This window comes from Pongo pygmaeus, chromosome 9 (assembly GCF_028885625.2).
Source record: "Pongo pygmaeus isolate AG05252 chromosome 9, NHGRI_mPonPyg2-v2.0_pri, whole genome shotgun sequence".
Lineage (NCBI taxonomy): Eukaryota > Metazoa > Chordata > Mammalia > Primates > Hominidae > Pongo > Pongo pygmaeus.
The window spans coordinates 18,174,453-18,191,037 of NC_072382.2; the positions used below are offsets into that span (position 1 = coordinate 18,174,453).

At 45.6% G+C, this 16,585-nt stretch overlaps 1 protein-coding gene across 2 annotated transcripts; it reads left to right on the plus strand.

Annotated features, from left to right (window-relative positions):
- Positions 1–1,401: 1,401 nt before the first annotated feature.
- APLNR (apelin receptor) lies at positions 1,402–5,180 on the plus strand. Of its 2 annotated transcripts, none has more exons than XM_054438352.2 (2): positions 1,402–2,974; positions 4,913–5,180. In XM_054438352.2, exon 1 carries the CDS (start codon positions 1,762–1,764, stop codon positions 2,902–2,904), a length of 1,143 nt encoding a protein of 380 aa, XP_054294327.1. In that variant the 5' UTR covers positions 1,402–1,761; the 3' UTR covers positions 2,905–2,974; positions 4,913–5,180. The 2 variants fall into 2 exon arrangements, with proteins under 2 accessions (XP_054294327.1, XP_054294326.1); XM_054438351.2 differs by having other exon boundaries at positions 1,402–3,773; positions 4,913–5,174.
- Positions 5,181–16,585: the final 11,405 nt, after the last annotated feature.

A 16,585-nucleotide genomic window follows, 5' to 3' on the forward strand; every position in this document is an offset into this window, starting at 1 on the left:
TGTATTTAAAAAAAAATCTTACGTCGTGCATCTTCCTTCCTTCCTAGAGGTCCTGGAGAGGTAATGAGATGGGGCAAAGTGAGCTTCTACGGAACTTTCCCCACAGCATCCTCCAGTGACTGCGACGTTCTCTAGAGACCCCCCTCCTCTAGCTCAACTTCCTGACCCCCTGTGGTCTTATAGAAACCTCTTGGTCCATGGAGGATAGTAAAAACCTGAGAACTGAAATGTATCCATGTTCTCACCACGTAGTAATTCATACACTCATTCTTCCATCTATGGATTCCCCTTTTCACTCACCCCCTACATCATCCATCCACTTACTCACTCAACAGCCATTCACCCAGCTGGGCGTGGTGGCTCATGCCTGTAATTCTAGCACTTTGGGAGGCTGAGGTGGGTGGATCATCTGAGGTCAGGAGTTTGAGACTAGCCTGGCTAATACCCATCTCTACTAAAAATACAAAAAAATTAGCCTGCAATCCCAGCTACTAGGGAGGCTGAGGCGGGAGAATCGCTTGAACTCGGGAGGCAGAGGTTGCAGTGAGCCGAGACCAGCCTGGGCAACAAGAGTGAAACTCTGTCTCAACAAACAAACAAACAAACAAACAAACAAAACAGCCATTCACCTACGACAGGCCAGGTACTGTGTTATGTTCGTGTTTGGAGAAGAAGAAAAGCAAACAATCAACTGTAGCAGAATTCACTTTATTACCTTGGGCAAAACATTGACCTTGTTGGGCCTTTTGTTTCCTACAGATTTAGTGACTTGTTTAGAGATAATTTTGTCCTGGGTTTCTTCCATCCTGTGACTGCCCTCAACCTTCTAACGCATCCTGTGCCATCTGCAAACTGCAAACTGCCGTCTACACTAGTGTAGGGGTATTTCTCTAGAAACCACAAAAGTTCTCAGAGGGAGGGTCAAAGCCAAGGGGTAGAGAAAGATGAAGCGAGAGGCAAAGTGGGAGAAGACCCTCCTGTGACACCTGGTCTGGGTGGGGGCTGGGGGTGCAGGAAGGGAGCCGAGGGGGCCAGACCTGCCTGCCAGGAGGACCTGCCAGATGCCCCGACCATCCTGCGAAATCTTACACCCTCCTTGCTCCCTACCAGCCCTGGTTCCAGCTCAGGCTGGATTGCAATCTGCATAATGTGTCCCATTTAGATTGGATGGGAGGGGGTGAGAACAGGAGGGCGGAGAGCACTGAGGAGGGAGTGCCCTAAAGGGCAGGCAGGAAGTGGTGGCCAGAGGAAAGTGGAGGGATAGGGGCTGGGGTGAAGGTGGGTGGCAGCCAGAAAGGAGAGGCGGGGCCAGGAGAGCCGACTTGCAAAACCACAGATAATGTTCAGCCCAGCACAGTAGGGGTCAATTTGGTCCACTTGCTCAGTGACAAAAAGAAAAAAAAAGTGGGCTGTCACTTAAAGATTTGGACTCACAAGAGAGGGGCTGGTCTGGAGGTGGGAGGAGGGAGTGACGAGTCAAGGAGGGGACAGGGACGCAGGAGGGTGCAAGGAAGTGTCTTAACTGAGACGGGGGTAAGGCAGGAGAGGGTGGAGGAAATTCTGCAGGAGACAGGCTTCCTCCAGGGTCTGGAGAACCCAGAGGCAGCTCCTCCTGCGTGCTGGGAAGGACTCTGGGCATCTTCAGCCCTTCTTACCCTCTGAGGCTCAAGCCAGAAATTCAGGCTGCTTGCAGAGTGGGTGACAGAGCCACGGAGCTGGTGTCCCTGGGACCCCCTGCCCGTCTTCTCTCCACTCCCCAGCATGGAGGAAGGTGGTGATTTTGACAACTACTATGGGGCAGACAACCAGTCTGAGTGTGAGTACACAGACTGGAAATCCTCGGGGGCCCTCATCCCTGCCATCTACATGTTGGTCTTCCTCCTGGGCACCACGGGCAACGGTCTGGTGCTCTGGACCGTGTTTCGAAGCAGCCGGGAGAAGAGGCGCTCAGCTGATGTCTTCATTGCTAGCCTGGCGGTGGCTGACCTGACCTTCGTGGTGACGCTGCCCCTGTGGGCTACCTACACGTACCGGGACTATGACTGGCCCTTTGGGACCTTCTTCTGCAAGCTCAGCAGCTACCTCATCTTCGTCAACATGTACGCCAGCGTCTTCTGCCTCACTGGCCTCAGCTTCGACCGCTACCTGGCCATCGTGAGGCCAGTGGCCAGTGCTCGGCTGAGGCTGCGGGTCAGCGGGGCCGTGGCCACGGCGGTTCTGTGGGTGCTGGCTGCCCTCCTGGCCATGCCTGTGATGGTGTTACGCACCACCGGGGACCTGGAGAACACCACCAAGGTGCAGTGCTACATGGACTACTCCATGGTGGCCACTGTGAGCTCAGAGTGGGCCTGGGAGGTGGGCCTGGGGGTCTCGTCCACCACCGTGGGCTTTGTGGTGCCCTTCACCATCATGCTGACCTGTTACTTCTTCATCGCCCAAACCATCGCTGGCCACTTCCGCAAGGAACGCATCGAGGGCCTGCGGAAGCGGCGCCGGCTGCTCAGCATCATCGTGGTGCTGGTGGTGACCTTTGCCCTGTGCTGGATGCCCTACCACCTGGTGAAGACGCTGTACATGCTGGGCAGCCTGCTGCACTGGCCCTGTGACTTTGACCTCTTCCTCATGAACATCTTCCCCTACTGCACCTGCATCAGCTACATCAACAGCTGCCTCAACCCCTTCCTCTATGCCTTTTTCGACCCCCGCTTCCGCCAGGCCTGCACCTCCATGCTCTGCTGTGGCCAGAGCAGGTGTGCGGGCACCTCCCACAGCAGCAGTGGGGAGAAGTCAGCCAGCTACTCTTCGGGGCACAGCCAGGGGCCCGGCCCCAACATGGGCAAGGGTGGAGAACAGATGCACGAGAAATCCATCCCCTACAGCCAGGAGACCCTTGTGGTTGACTAGGGCTGGGAGCAGAGAGAAGCCTGGCACCCTCGGCCCTCCCCAGCCTTTGCCCTTGCTTTCTGAAAATCAGGTAGTATGGCTACTCCTTCTCCTATGCACAACTTTAACTGCCCCCTGACTCCTGCCCTGCCCTGTCCTCCTCTACTGCTTTATTCTTTCTCAGAGGTTTGTGGTTTAGGGGAAAGAGACTGGGCACTACAGACCTGACCCTGCACAACCCATTTAATCTCACTCACCCTCAGTTTCTCCATTGGTATGAAACGGGGGAAAGTCATATTGATCCTAAAATGTTGACGCCTGAGTCTGGACTCAATAAAAGCTTGTTTCCCTCCGCTGCTTTCTTAGATCTGCAATCGTCTTTCCTCCCTCCTTTCCTTGTAGTTTTTCCCCTACCACTCTCTGCAGCTGTTGCTCCTCATCCCTGCCTTCTGGCACGAATCCCCTCCTATAGCTCATCCCCCTCCCTCCATCCCTCCTTCTCGCCTGTCTACTTTCTTGTTCTGAAGGGCTACTAAGGGTTAAGGATCCCCAAGCTTGCAGAGACTGACCCTGTTTAAGCTTTCTATCCTGTTTTCTGAGTGTGATGCAGGGAATGGGCTGGGGCGGGGGGTGGGCTGTGTGTCAGCAGATAATTAGCGCTCCAGCCGTTAGATCTGGGAGCTCCAGAGCTTGCCCTAAAATTGAATCACTTCCCTGTCATTTCGGGCACTGGGGCTAGTGTGATTCCTGCAGTTCCCCCATGGCACCATGACACTGACTAGATATGCTTTCTCCAAATTGTCCGCAGACCCTTTCATCCTTCCTCTATTTTCTATGGGAATTGGAAGGCAGCAGGGCTGATGAATGGATGTACTCCTTGGTTTCATTATGTGAGTGGGGAGTTGGGAAGGGAAACTAGAGAGAGAGGATGGAGGGGTGTCTGCATTTAGTCCAGACACTGCTTGGCTCGCTCCCCGAGTCCTCCTGTCTCTGACTTCCTGCAGAACTGTGAGCTGAAGGGTTTCCTCATCTCCCCATCTTACCCTATCATACTGATTTCTTTCTTGGGCACTAGTGCTACTTGGTGCCAAGAGTCATGTTGTTTGGGATGGAGATGCCTGCCTCTTGTCTGTGTGTGTTGTACTTACATGTCTATATGGACGAGCCTGGCATAAACAGCAGTGTGCCTGGGTCATTTAGACGTATCTCCTCCCACCCCCTAATCCACTGCAACTCTGCTGTTCACACATTACCCTTGGCAGGGGGTGGTGGGGGGCAGGGACACACTAAGGTAATGAAAAATGTAGAATAAAAATGAGTCCACCCCCCACTGGATTTGGGGGCTCCAACGGCTGGTCCGTGCTTAGGAGAGAAGTTAATGTTTGCACCAGGCTTCCTGTAGGGAGGTCCCTTCCCAAAGCAGCTGGCGCCAAGGCTTGGGGGCGTCCTACTGAGCTGGGTTCCTGATCCTTCTTGGGCTCCATGAAGGAAGTAAGAGGCTGGTTGAGAGCCTCCCTTGGCCCCTTTCCGGTGCCTCCCTGCCTGGCTTCAAATTTATGAGCATTGCCTTCATCATCCTTTCTTGTTCCAGGGTCAGTGGCCCTCTTGCTAAGGAGGCCTCCTGCTTGCCATGGGCCAAAAGGCACAGGGTGGGTTTTTTCTCTCCCTACCCTCAGGATTGGACCTCTTGGCTTCTGCTGGATTGGGGATCTGGGAATAGGGACTGGAGCAGGTGTGATGGGGTAGATAGCATGATGCCTACACTGCCAGAGAGACCGTGAGGATGAAATTAATAGTGGGGCCTTTGTGAGCTAGAGGCTGGGAGTGTCTATTCCGGGTTTTGTTCTTGGAGGACTATGAAACTGAAGGACAAGACATGAGCGATGGAGATAAGAAAAGCCCAGCTTGATGTGAATGGACATCTTGACCCTCCCTGGAATGGCGCCAGCTCTGGGGGCACAGGGAGGAGGAGAGGGGAAGGGGCTCCTCACAACCTAGTCTCCCCATCTTAAGACAGCATCTTTCACAGAGTCACCTCCTTTGCCCAGAGCTGTCCTCAAAGCATCCAGTGAACACTGGAAGAGGCTTCTAGAAGAGAAGAAGTTGTCCCTCTGAGGCTCCCGTGGGTGATCTGCAGAGACTCCCTGCCTGCAACTCATCTGTGATCTGGGACAGAAGCAGAGGAGGCTGCCTGCTGTGATACCCCCTTATCTCCCCCAGTGCCTTCTTCAGAATGTCTGCACTGTCTTCTGACCCTGTTAGTCACTGTGGTTCATCAAATAAAACTGTTTGTGCAACCGTTGTGTCCAAAGCCTCTTCTCATGAAAGTGTCTTGGGATAACCTCCAGCTTGCAAATGTTTCGGCATGGTGAGGGGGAAGCCGTAAAGAGAAGTGGGAGCTAAAAGGAGGGGGCGAAGTGAGGAGGGAGAGAGGATGGAGGAAATAGGCATCAGGAAAGGGAAAGGATGGGATTTAGGTGCAGAGAAGAAAAGGAAGAAAAGGAACAGGGGAGCAGCTAAGTGTTGTTCTCTGAAAAGCCACAGAACAAAAGGACACACATTTTGGAGGCCAGAGCATAGGTCTGGGGAAAAATACCAGCATTTCTTCCCATGGAGGTAGACCTATTATTCATCTGTCCATCCATCCATCCATCCATCCGTCCATCCATCCATCCATCCATCCGTCCATGCACCAATCCATCTACTCATTTATGCCTTTATTCATTTACCATCTCCTATTAATTGATTCATTTAGTATCACTTGAGTAGCCACTGAGTTTAGACCAGAAGCTTGAATCCCTGTTCTCCAATCAGAGTTGCTCTGGATGCTTTTGAAAATACCCAGTTCCTGGGTGTCATCCCAGACCTATGGAGTCAGACTCTCCTTGACTCACCCCAGATATTTACAATTACTAAAAACTCCTCCGATAATTTTTTGGGAGAGCCAGGCTTAGGGAATCTCCATCCAGATAGATTCTGCCCAAATTAAAGTGGGCATAGAAGACCAGAGGGTCAGAACCAGAGCCAACTGGGCTTTGGTGGTCATCTATTTGGAGGAGGGAGGAAGGGGCTGAAATGATCCTGGGGTCGGCGTGGTGGTGGGGCTATTCAGTCCAGAGGTATTTGTCATCTTCAATAATGATCTCCTGGGTATTAATAATGTTTGCAGACAATGCCAAAAAAAAAATCATAGTAGAACTGATAGTAACAAGAGAGCTCACATTTATGGAGTTCTGCCACTGTGCTAAGCATTTCCCAAGCATTATCTCATTTAATCATTGCAGCCATCCTTTGAGAGGGGGCATTTTCACCTCATTTTGCTCATAAGGAAGCTGAGGCTCAGAGAGGTTAGTTAGACTTCTTGACCAAGATCACAGACTAGTAGGTGGAAGAGCTGGGCTTGGAACCAGCCGAATCTGTCTGGCTCCCAAGCCCAAAGCCCACATTCTTGACCATTGTAAGGGGATGTTTCTCCCAAAGTACAAATGAGGCAGCATTAGGTGTCTGGGAAGGAAAGTGAGATCTTCTGTGTGAGATGCCTGGCACACAGTGGAGAGTGAATGGGGATGGGGAGGGAAATGATGGAGAGTACCCGAAAGACAGAGACAGGGCGGAGAGGAGAAGGGAGAGGGAGAGAGAAAGAAGAGAGAGAGGCGAGATAGTGAAGAGAAAGAGACAAGGGGAGAGAGAGAGAGGGCGAGAAAGAGCGAGAGAGAGAGAGAGAGAAACGAAGTGTGGGGGAAGAGAAACAGAGGCAGAGATAGTGAAAGAGATAGAGACAGAGGCAGAGGGAGGGAGAAAGGAGAGAGAAACAGAGGCAAAGATAGTGTAAGAGACAGAGTCAGAGGGAGAGAAGGAGAAAAGAGGGATGAAAGAGAAACAGAGGCAGAAATAGTGAAAGAAAAAGACAGAAAGAGGGAGAGGGAGAGAAGAGAGAGGAGAGAGAGATTGAGAGAGAGGGAAGAGAGAGAAACAGGCAGAGAGTGAAAGAGAGAGAGAGAGACAGGGACAGTGGGGAGAGAAAGAAGCAGAGACAAAGACAGAGACAGAGACCGTGAAAGAGAGGCAGAGCGAGGAGAGAGAAATAGAGACAGAGAGTGAGAACATAGGTGGGAAGAAGAAACGGGGAGGCAGAGAGGGAGACTGAGGGCAGGGAATCAGTGCCTGCTCTCCCTTTTCTGAAACACACAGGAAAAGCCCTTTGGGAATTTACAATGGCAACAACAGGCTATTGGAGCTACTATTATCATTATTTTTACAGATGCTGTAAAAAAAAAAAAAAAACCTCAGCAAGTCTCCTGGGAAATCTGAGGTAAGCTATCGAAAACATGATACGGTTTTAGCCTTCCCTTAGTTGTGACAGCACTTACTAATTCACTGGTTCACACATGCCTTCATTTATTCACCCATTCATTCATCTGTTTGTTCCACAAGTCCTTATTTATCACGTACGTGCCAAGCACTATGCTGGACGCAGGACCAAATGGTGAGCAGCCTCCAGTGGGCTCGCAGTCGCAGTCGGCTGGTGGAGGCAGACAGTGAAATGGGCGATTACAGCCCGGGGTGGTGAGTTCTAAGGGAATGTGTGAAGTGTTCGAGGGCCTGTTGTGGAGACAATGGAAGGAGTCAGGCAGGGCATCAGGGGAGACTTTACAGCCGTGGTGCCTGCCTGGAGCCTGCTCTGAAGCGTGGAGTGTGAGCAGTTAGTGGGGAAAATGTTCTGGGCAGAGGAATTGCCCACGGAGAACACAGCCCTTCTGAGGAACTGGAACAAACACTCATCCTTGTTTTTACTCACCACCCCCCCCCAACTCTGGGAGGTTGGCCAGTTAGAGGCACAGAGAAAATCTTGCCCAGTTCTCATGGCGTAGATGCCGAGAATACTGGGGGCTGGGACTAAAATCCAGGAATCCAGATCTCTAGACAATTGGGGTTGCGCAGGGCTTTTTTTTCTTTTTTTCTATTCTTTTTTTTTTTTTTTGTCACTTCCAGTTTCTTCCCTCCCTGGGTTTGAGCTGTCTTCCTCTAAGTTATCTGCCAGGGTCTCCTAACCAGGGGCTGGGAGGCCCAGGCCCTTTCACTCTGAGCTTGTTAAAAAGGGGCAGATGGATTCCATGGGAAGATCCTCCACAACTTCAGAAGCCAGGATGACCCCCAGCGTAATAAGCTTTAGATGTGACACACCTCCCTACCGTCTCAGCAGACACCACTGTCTGCATTCCAAGGAGTTCAACACTTGAAGGGCCTGATCTGGCAGGGCCTGCTCTTCTCAATCATTGCGCAAATGCTTATAAAGTCTCCATGCACGACGTTGGAGACAGACACAAAGATGTGACCCAGGGAGCTTGAAATCAAGTGCACAAGAAAGGAGGTTCTGAGATGCTGAGCTCACTCTAGAAGTTTCCATTTCTAGTTAGAGTGTTGGAGTATCAGAGCAATGCTCATTTATTTATTCATTGAATCCTCTTTTTTTTTTTCAGTGTCTGTCTTGTGCCTGGGACTGTCTTAGAAGCTGGAGATGCTGCCGTGAACGAGATACACCATCCCTGCCTTCATGGACTGACTGGAAGCACCTTCTAGTCTTACTTTCTCATTGAACAGAGGGGTAAACTGAGGCTCGTGGTTGGGAGGGGGAAATGATTGACACATGGTCATATAGTGGGATGGTGGCAGAAGTGGGACTAGATCTCAGGTTTCTCACTGCCAGGCAAGAGTGTGTTCTGTGACTCTAGGCTTAGAAAGGAGAGGAAGTCTCTTACTGAGAACACACAGGGCAAGTGGAGAGTCAGATCCATGATGCGCCTCCATCTGGGAAGTAGGAGGGCACAAAGGTGCTTGAGGATCATTCGAGGTTTTGTTAATAAACCTTTTGTTTCAGAAGAGTTTTAGATTTACAGAAAAATTGCTGATAGAATACAGAGAGTCCTCATATATTCCACACCCAGAGAGAGAGAGAAATGAAGTGTGGGGAAAGAGAAACAGAGGCAGAGATAGTGAAAGAGAGAGATATAGAAGCAGGGAGAGAGGAATTGAGAGAGAGAAAAGACAGAGCATTATTAGCATTTTAGATTAGCAGGACATGCTTGCCACAATTAATGAACCCTATTGATACCTCACTATGAACTGATGTCCATCCTTTGTTCAGACTTCCTTACTTTTTAGCTCATGTTCTTTCACTGTTTCAGGATCTCATGCAGAATACCACATCACATTTAGTCATCATGTCTCGGACTTCTCTTGGCTGTGACAGTTTCACAGGCTTTGTTTTTGATGACCTTGATGGTTTGGAGGAACATTGCTCAGGTATTTTGTCCCATGTAGAAATATCTTTCTATGTCCATATATCAGGCACATGCTTGGTGATGAGAAGAAGCAATATGTGATATACAAGTGATTCCTGCTCTTTTGGAGTTTAACATTCAATAATAAAGTGCAGTAAGCATATTGCAGAGGAAGTACAGGATGCAGTGGGGACAAACACCCATATTCTGGTCTGCATCACAGAGGGGTCCCAAGACAGGGCTAGTGCACTGGCTCAATGCACAGGCCCACGTTCAATTCCACAGGGGTGTAAATGTCTGGCATTCTCCGACTTCCAAAGCCATCTTAGGGTGCATTTTCTTGCCTAAATAACTAGAAACCTGGGGACATGAGACAAGGGACTATTTGTGCTCAGTGAGCATCTCCCCCGATATTGTTCTATACTTTATTACTTAGTTGTATGGCACATCTCTTGCTACTTAAGGCAGCTTCTTACATGGACAGTGGATAATCAGAAATAGATTCCCCAAACCTACTTGAAGTACCCCACTTGGCCAGCACCCTAGTACTCCCAGCCCCTTGTCCCCTGAGCACAGGGAACAGGTCTCTAGAAAAGCCCAGATCTGGCCACTCTGTCTGGGCTCTGCATTCCTTCTCATCTCTTCTGCTCTCTGGGCAGCTCCTCTAGACTAAGGCTACGTTTATGCATCTTTTTTATTCCCAGTGCCTGGAATGTGACAGGTGCTCAAAGGATGTTTGCTTAAATAATTGAACAACTGAATAGATAAAGTGCAGGAGAAAAGGTGAGAAAAGCTGGTTTTTGCTTATAGCAAACAAGTTGATTGCTTTTAAAATAGCCCAGAAAGATGAAGTTAGGACTGGTGCTACAAGAGACACACTGGGATTGATAAGTACTAAGATTATTAACCCCTGATCCAATTAAACCAAATGTTCTGGCTCCTAAGAGCTGCCCTCTGGGGACCCAGCGACAGAACAAAGGACTGGCTGGACCAAGGTACAGGGGCTCTTCTGATCTTCTCAGTAGAATTTCTCAAATTATGGCATCATGGCGACCAGTTCAGTGTTCATGCTGGAAACTAGGTCTTCAGGTCTCTTAGGCTGGATGATGGTTTGCGAAGCTGATTGGCTTCCTGGGGAAGTTATCGGTGAGCCATGTGAAGCCAACACTGAGTCAAACAGTTTCTGGGAATCCATGTCTGGACATCCACTGTTCATGGAGGAAGGACTTTTGTGGTGGGGGTGGGGGATGTACCGATTGAATAGAAAATAAGATCTTGGATTTCCCCCTGTATAAAAATACTCAAGGAAAACTTCTCTTCCGTTCCCTGAGAAAATCTGGGCCACGTTTAAGGGCATCCAGGAAGATTTGGCAGTCTTTCTTCTGGGTCTGGAATATGTCCCTAAGGTCACTACTAGGTCTTCCCGTATGATAGGGATGAAGCAGCCTCTGATGATAAGAGAGGGACCCAGGGAGGCGGAAGTTGCAGTGAACCGAGATTGTGCGATTGCACTCCAGCCTGTGTGACACAGTGAGACTCAGTCTCAAAAAAAAAAAAGAAAGAGAGAGAGGGACCCAGGCTTTACTCTACGTGGACTGGGTCTGGTCTCTTTGGCAGAAAAAAAACTTTGGTAGCAGGGCCGGCCAGTGACCCAGAGTCTGAGGACTGTCACTGCAACGTGCCAGGAATGAAGATAATGGATGCAACCCTTGCCCTTAGGAAAATAGATACACCAATATGGTGGTTAGTTGGTTTCCGGGATGAGACCTGGAAGCCCTTGAGATTCTTAGGATTCAGCTGGTTGCAAGCTCTGTACTGGGGCACCGTCAGGGCCCCTGCAAGGTGGTGGTTATTTGCCGTGCAGATAATAAGCTATTTTTATGTTCGGAAAAAGCAACACAGCAATTACCAAAGGAATTGACTAAAGATAGACATTACAGGCTGGAGAAGGAAGTGATTTCTACTCTGATGGTTTCAGGAGCAGCTCAGTGGGCTGACGTGAGGAACGCCGCATAATTGAGCTGCACAGAATTGTCCCTCCAGTCCCACTTCACTGGTAAAGAAAGTGGGGCCCTGGGACACTGGGCCATTGCTAAGTAGTGGTTGATTTGGCTGGTTTGGTTCTCTTGGTTTTCAGGCCTGTTTACTTTCTTCGTCACCAAGTTTCCTCCTTTCTACATTGTAGACGGCTTTGGAAGGGATGGTCATAGGAGTAGACAGGTAATCAGATGTGCTGCTGATGTGTACAACTTATACCAGTGATGACTTAACTTGTCTCCTTTAAAACCATGATGTTTGTGTCTTGGGTGTCCATTCTGTTAAGGGTACAGTCAGGCAGACCTAATTTATTTATTTATTTCCATAGGTTTTTGGGGAACAGGTGGTATTTGGTTAAACGAGTAAGTTCTTTAGTGGTAATTTTTGAGATTTTGGTACACCCACCACCCAGGCAGTATACACTGAACTTGATTTGTAGTCTTTTATCCCTCACGCCCTTCCCACCCTTTCCCTCTGAGTTCCCGAAGTCTGTTGTGTCATTCTTATGCCTTTGTATCCTCATAGTTTATTTCCCACTTATAAGTGAGAACATACATTGTTTGGTTTTCCATTCCTGAGTTACTTCACTTAGAATAATAGTCTGCGATCCCATCCAGATTGCTGCAAATGCCATTAATTCATTCTTTTTTTATGGCTGAGTAGTGTTCCATTGTGTGTGTGTATATATATGTATATATGTTTTATATATACGTATATATATGTATATATACACATACTTATATATGTATATGTGTATATACATATGTATGTGTATATATGTGTATATACATATGTATGTGTATATGTGTATATACATATATGCGTGTATATATACATATGTGTGTATATACATACGTGTATATATGTATATACATACATGTGTATATATGTATATATACATATGTGTATGTGTATGTACACATGTGTATATATGTATATATACGTGTGTATGTGTATGTACACATGTGTATATATGTATATATACGTGTGTATGTGTATACACATGTGTATATATGTATATATACACATATGTGTATATATGTGTATATGTGTATATGTGTATGTGTATATATACATATACACATATACATATATACACATGTATATACACATGCATATACACATATACACATGTATATACACGTGTATATACACATATACACATGTATATACACGTGTATATACACATATACACGTGTATACGTATATGTATACATGTATATATGTATACATATATACATATATACATGTATACATATATACATGTATACATGTATACATATATACATATATACATGTATACATATATACATGTATACATGTATACATATATACATGTATACATGTATACATATATACATGTATACATGTATATATACGTATACATACATGTATACATGTATACATGTATATATACGTATACATACATGTATACATGTATATATACGTATACATACATGTATACATGTATATATACGTATACATATATGTATGTATATACGTATACATATATGTATGTAGATATGTATACATATATGTATGTATGTATATATGCGTATACATATATGTATATATGTATATATGCGTATACATATATGTATATATGCGTATACATATATGTATATATGTATATATGCGTATACATATATGTGTATATATGTATATATGCGTATACTTATATGTGTATATATACGTATATACATATACATGTACACACGTATATACACATGTATATACACATATACACATGTATATGTATATGTATACATATATACACATGTGTATATGTATATATGTATATATACATATACATATACATATATACATATACATATACATATATACATATATACATATACATATACATACATATATATGCATATACATATACATACATAGATATACATATATGTGTGTATGTATATATACATTTATGTGTGTATATGTATATGTATATGTATATATAGTGTATATATACATGTACATATATATGTGTGTATACGTACATATATATGTATATATATCACAGTTTCTTTATCCACTCCTTGATTGATGGGCATTTGGGTTGGTTCCACATTTTTGCAATTGTGAATTGTGCTGCTATAAACATGTGTGTGCAAGTATCCATGTCATATAATGACTTATTTTCCTCTGGGTAGATACCTAGTAGTGGGCTATCTGGATCAAATGTTAGTTCTACTTTTAGTTCTTTGAGGAATCTACACACTGTTTTCCATAGTGGTTGCACTAGTTTACATTCCCACTAGCAGTGTAGAAGTGTTCCCTTTTCACTGCATCCATGCCAACAGCTATTATTTTTTATTTTTTGATTGTGGCCATTCTTGCAGGAGTAAGGTGGTATTGCATTGGGGTTTTGATCTGCATTTTCCTCATCATTAGTGATGTTGAGCATTTTTTTCATATGTTTGTTGGCCATTTGTATATCTTCTTTGGAGAATTGTCTATTCATGTCCTTAGCCCACTTTTTGACGAGATTGTTTGTTTTTTCTTGCTAGTTTGTTTGAGTTTGTTGTAGATTCTGGGTATTAGTCCTCAGACAGACCTAATTAGAATCCTAATTCATCTCTTATTTGGTTGTATTATCTAGACCATTGCTTCCTAAACTTTTGTGTGTGGAAGAATCATTAGGAGATGTTAAAATACAGATTTGGATTTAATAGATCTAGGGGGTGTCCCTAGCATCTTGTTTCTTAAAGCCCTCCAACAATGGTGGATGGTATTAGTTCATAGACTACATTCAGGGGAGGAAAGATCTAGGGGCATAACACCCATTAATGGGCTGTTTTCTCATCTGTCAAAATAGGATAGCTTTAAAAGTAGTTTCCTCAGAAAACTATTTTGAAGGTTACCTGAGGTAATGCTTGCAAGGAACTCTCACAGTCTCCAGCACATAAGAAGTAATCTATAGGTTTTAATTTCCTCCCATTCTCCTGTTTGCCACTCCTGTTACAAAGAAAAGTGACTTGAGGAGCTTCATTCCACTATAGAGGTCTTGGAGGATCTTTGCATTTAAAAGAAGGGTGCAAGGAAGAAGGGAGTGTACAATTCTGGGAATGTAGTGGTTGGTAATTAATCTTGTATTTAAAATATTTTTATTTTGGTTGTATCAAAACAAAACTAGAAAAAATTGACAGAAGTTTGCATATGAAATTAATCTGGTCAGAAGTTTGTTGAAAAAGAAAGATAAAAAATAATATCTTACATATATATATTAAATTAAAAATTCACAATCTCAATCACCATTCAAGTCTATGTGAGCCTCAGCTTCTCAGTCTGGGATGTAGGAAAGGTAGCCTGATATAATTCCACGCTGGTGATGTAGAGATGGAAACTCTGTTCCCAGCACAGTCTCCAACTTAGTGTGTTCTCTGGGAAGTCATGCCACCTGCCTGAACCTCAGTTTTCCCATCTGTATCATGAGGAGCTTGAAAAAGATCAGGACAGTCATAACCTTCCTGTTGTTATGGATGGCCTTTCTGGTATTATTGTGGTCCCAAAACTCATAATCCCTCTTCATGCAGCACTCTGGGCAATTGAAATGATAAATGCAATTTTGAACCACCGTCTATAAGGGCTGACATTCTATAATTCTAAGAATGGCTAATGGTGGAATCTCAGGCATTGGAGTTGAAGATGGGCCTGAAAGGATAACTAGGATTTTGGTGACTTGAATATGGAATGGGGGTGGTAGGGGGCATCCAGCCTGAGGAGACAGTGTGAAAGAGGGTAAGGAAGAGCATAGGAGGTCTGAGGAGCAAGTTGACTAACTTGTGTGTAGGGTATACATACAAGGGAATGTGGAATAAAGGAGGAAGGATTAGACTGGGGGCAAATCATGATGACTCATTCATTCATCAAATACTTGTTGAACATTTACTGTGTGCCACTCACTCAGCTAGCCACCAGGATTATAGTGATGAGATAGACCTTATGTAGTTTAGCATTTTTGTAGGGAAAGATAGAAAATACACAGATACATAAACTGGCCATTTTATGAAATGGCCAGTTATGGAACATACTATGAAGGAAATAACATCTGAAGTGGAAAATAATATTAAGTACAGAAAAGGTGCTTGGGGAAGGCCATCTTGGAAGCTGACCTTTCCGTTGACATCTGAAGAATAAGAATGTGCCTGCCCTGTGCAACGGAGGCTCAGAGAGTCCCAGATGCAGGAAACAGCAAATGCAGAGACTGTGAAGCAAGAAAGATCATAGTAGGTTCTGGGAAGGTTGTCAGGGCAACTGGAAGGCTAGTCCCAGGAAGCCAGGCAGGGGGTGGCCTGAGACAAAGAGAGACAAGAAGGGGCCAGGTCATGTAGGCCCTTGAAGGCTGTGGTAAGAAGTGTGGCTTTATTAAATGCAATGAGAAATCATCAGAAATATGACACAGTCTAATTTGCATTTAAAATTGTTCCTCAAGCTGTTGCATAGGGAATGAGTTGAAGGGGAGTAGGAGGGAAAGCAGAGAGACCGGTTAGGAAGCTACTTCAGAGGCCAAGATGAGGGATGTTGGTAGGTCACATTAGGGTGGTATCCACAGCAACTGAGAAGAGAGGCAGGTTTGAGCCATATTTTTGATGCAGAATGAATAGGACTTCTGATCTCCTGGGTTTGAGTGAGTGGGTGGATGAGGGGGTGAGAAAGAAGGAATTATCCAAAGTTTCTGACTTGAGCAACTGGGAAGAAGGTGATACCAATTAGTGAGATAGGGAAGGCTGGAGAAAGAATAGCTTAGGTTTTAGCTACATTACCATATCATCCCTGAGATGTTAATAAGACATTCAAGTGGAGATGTTGAGAAGGCAGTTTGATATGTAATGGAAGAGAGGTCTGGACTGATGATAAAAATCTGAGCATCATAGAGATGGAACTGTGAAGAATCCTACTGAGAGGTCAGATAAGAGGAAACCAGAAAACGATCCACTGGATTTGGTGACACAGAGGTCTTTGGTGACATGGGCCAGGGGTTGCAGTGAATTGTGTTCATAGAAGATAGACTACAGGTTGTGTTTGTAGAAGACAGACAGTAGAAGACAGACTGCCGAGAGCTGACAAGTGGATAGGAGGATTGGAGAATGCTTGTGAAAACAACTCTTTTCAACAGTTTTGCCACTTTGGGAGGCCAAGGTAGACAGATCACTTGAGGTCAGGAGTTTGAAACCAGCCTGGCCAACATGGTGAAACCCCATCTCTACTAAAAATACAAAAACTAGGTGGGTGTGGTGGTGCACACCTGTAATCCCAGCTACTCAGGAGGCTGAGGCAGGAGAATAGCTTGGACCCAGGAGGCGGAAATTTCAGTGAGCCAAGATTGTGCCACTACACTCTAGCCTGGGTGACACAGCCAGTTTCTGTTTCAAACA

Bases quoted from the DNA above. Each gene is read 5' to 3' on its own strand.
- APLNR (XM_054438352.2), top strand. From the start codon at position 1,762: ATGGAGGAAGGTGGTGATTTTGACAACTACTATGGGGCAGACAACCAG.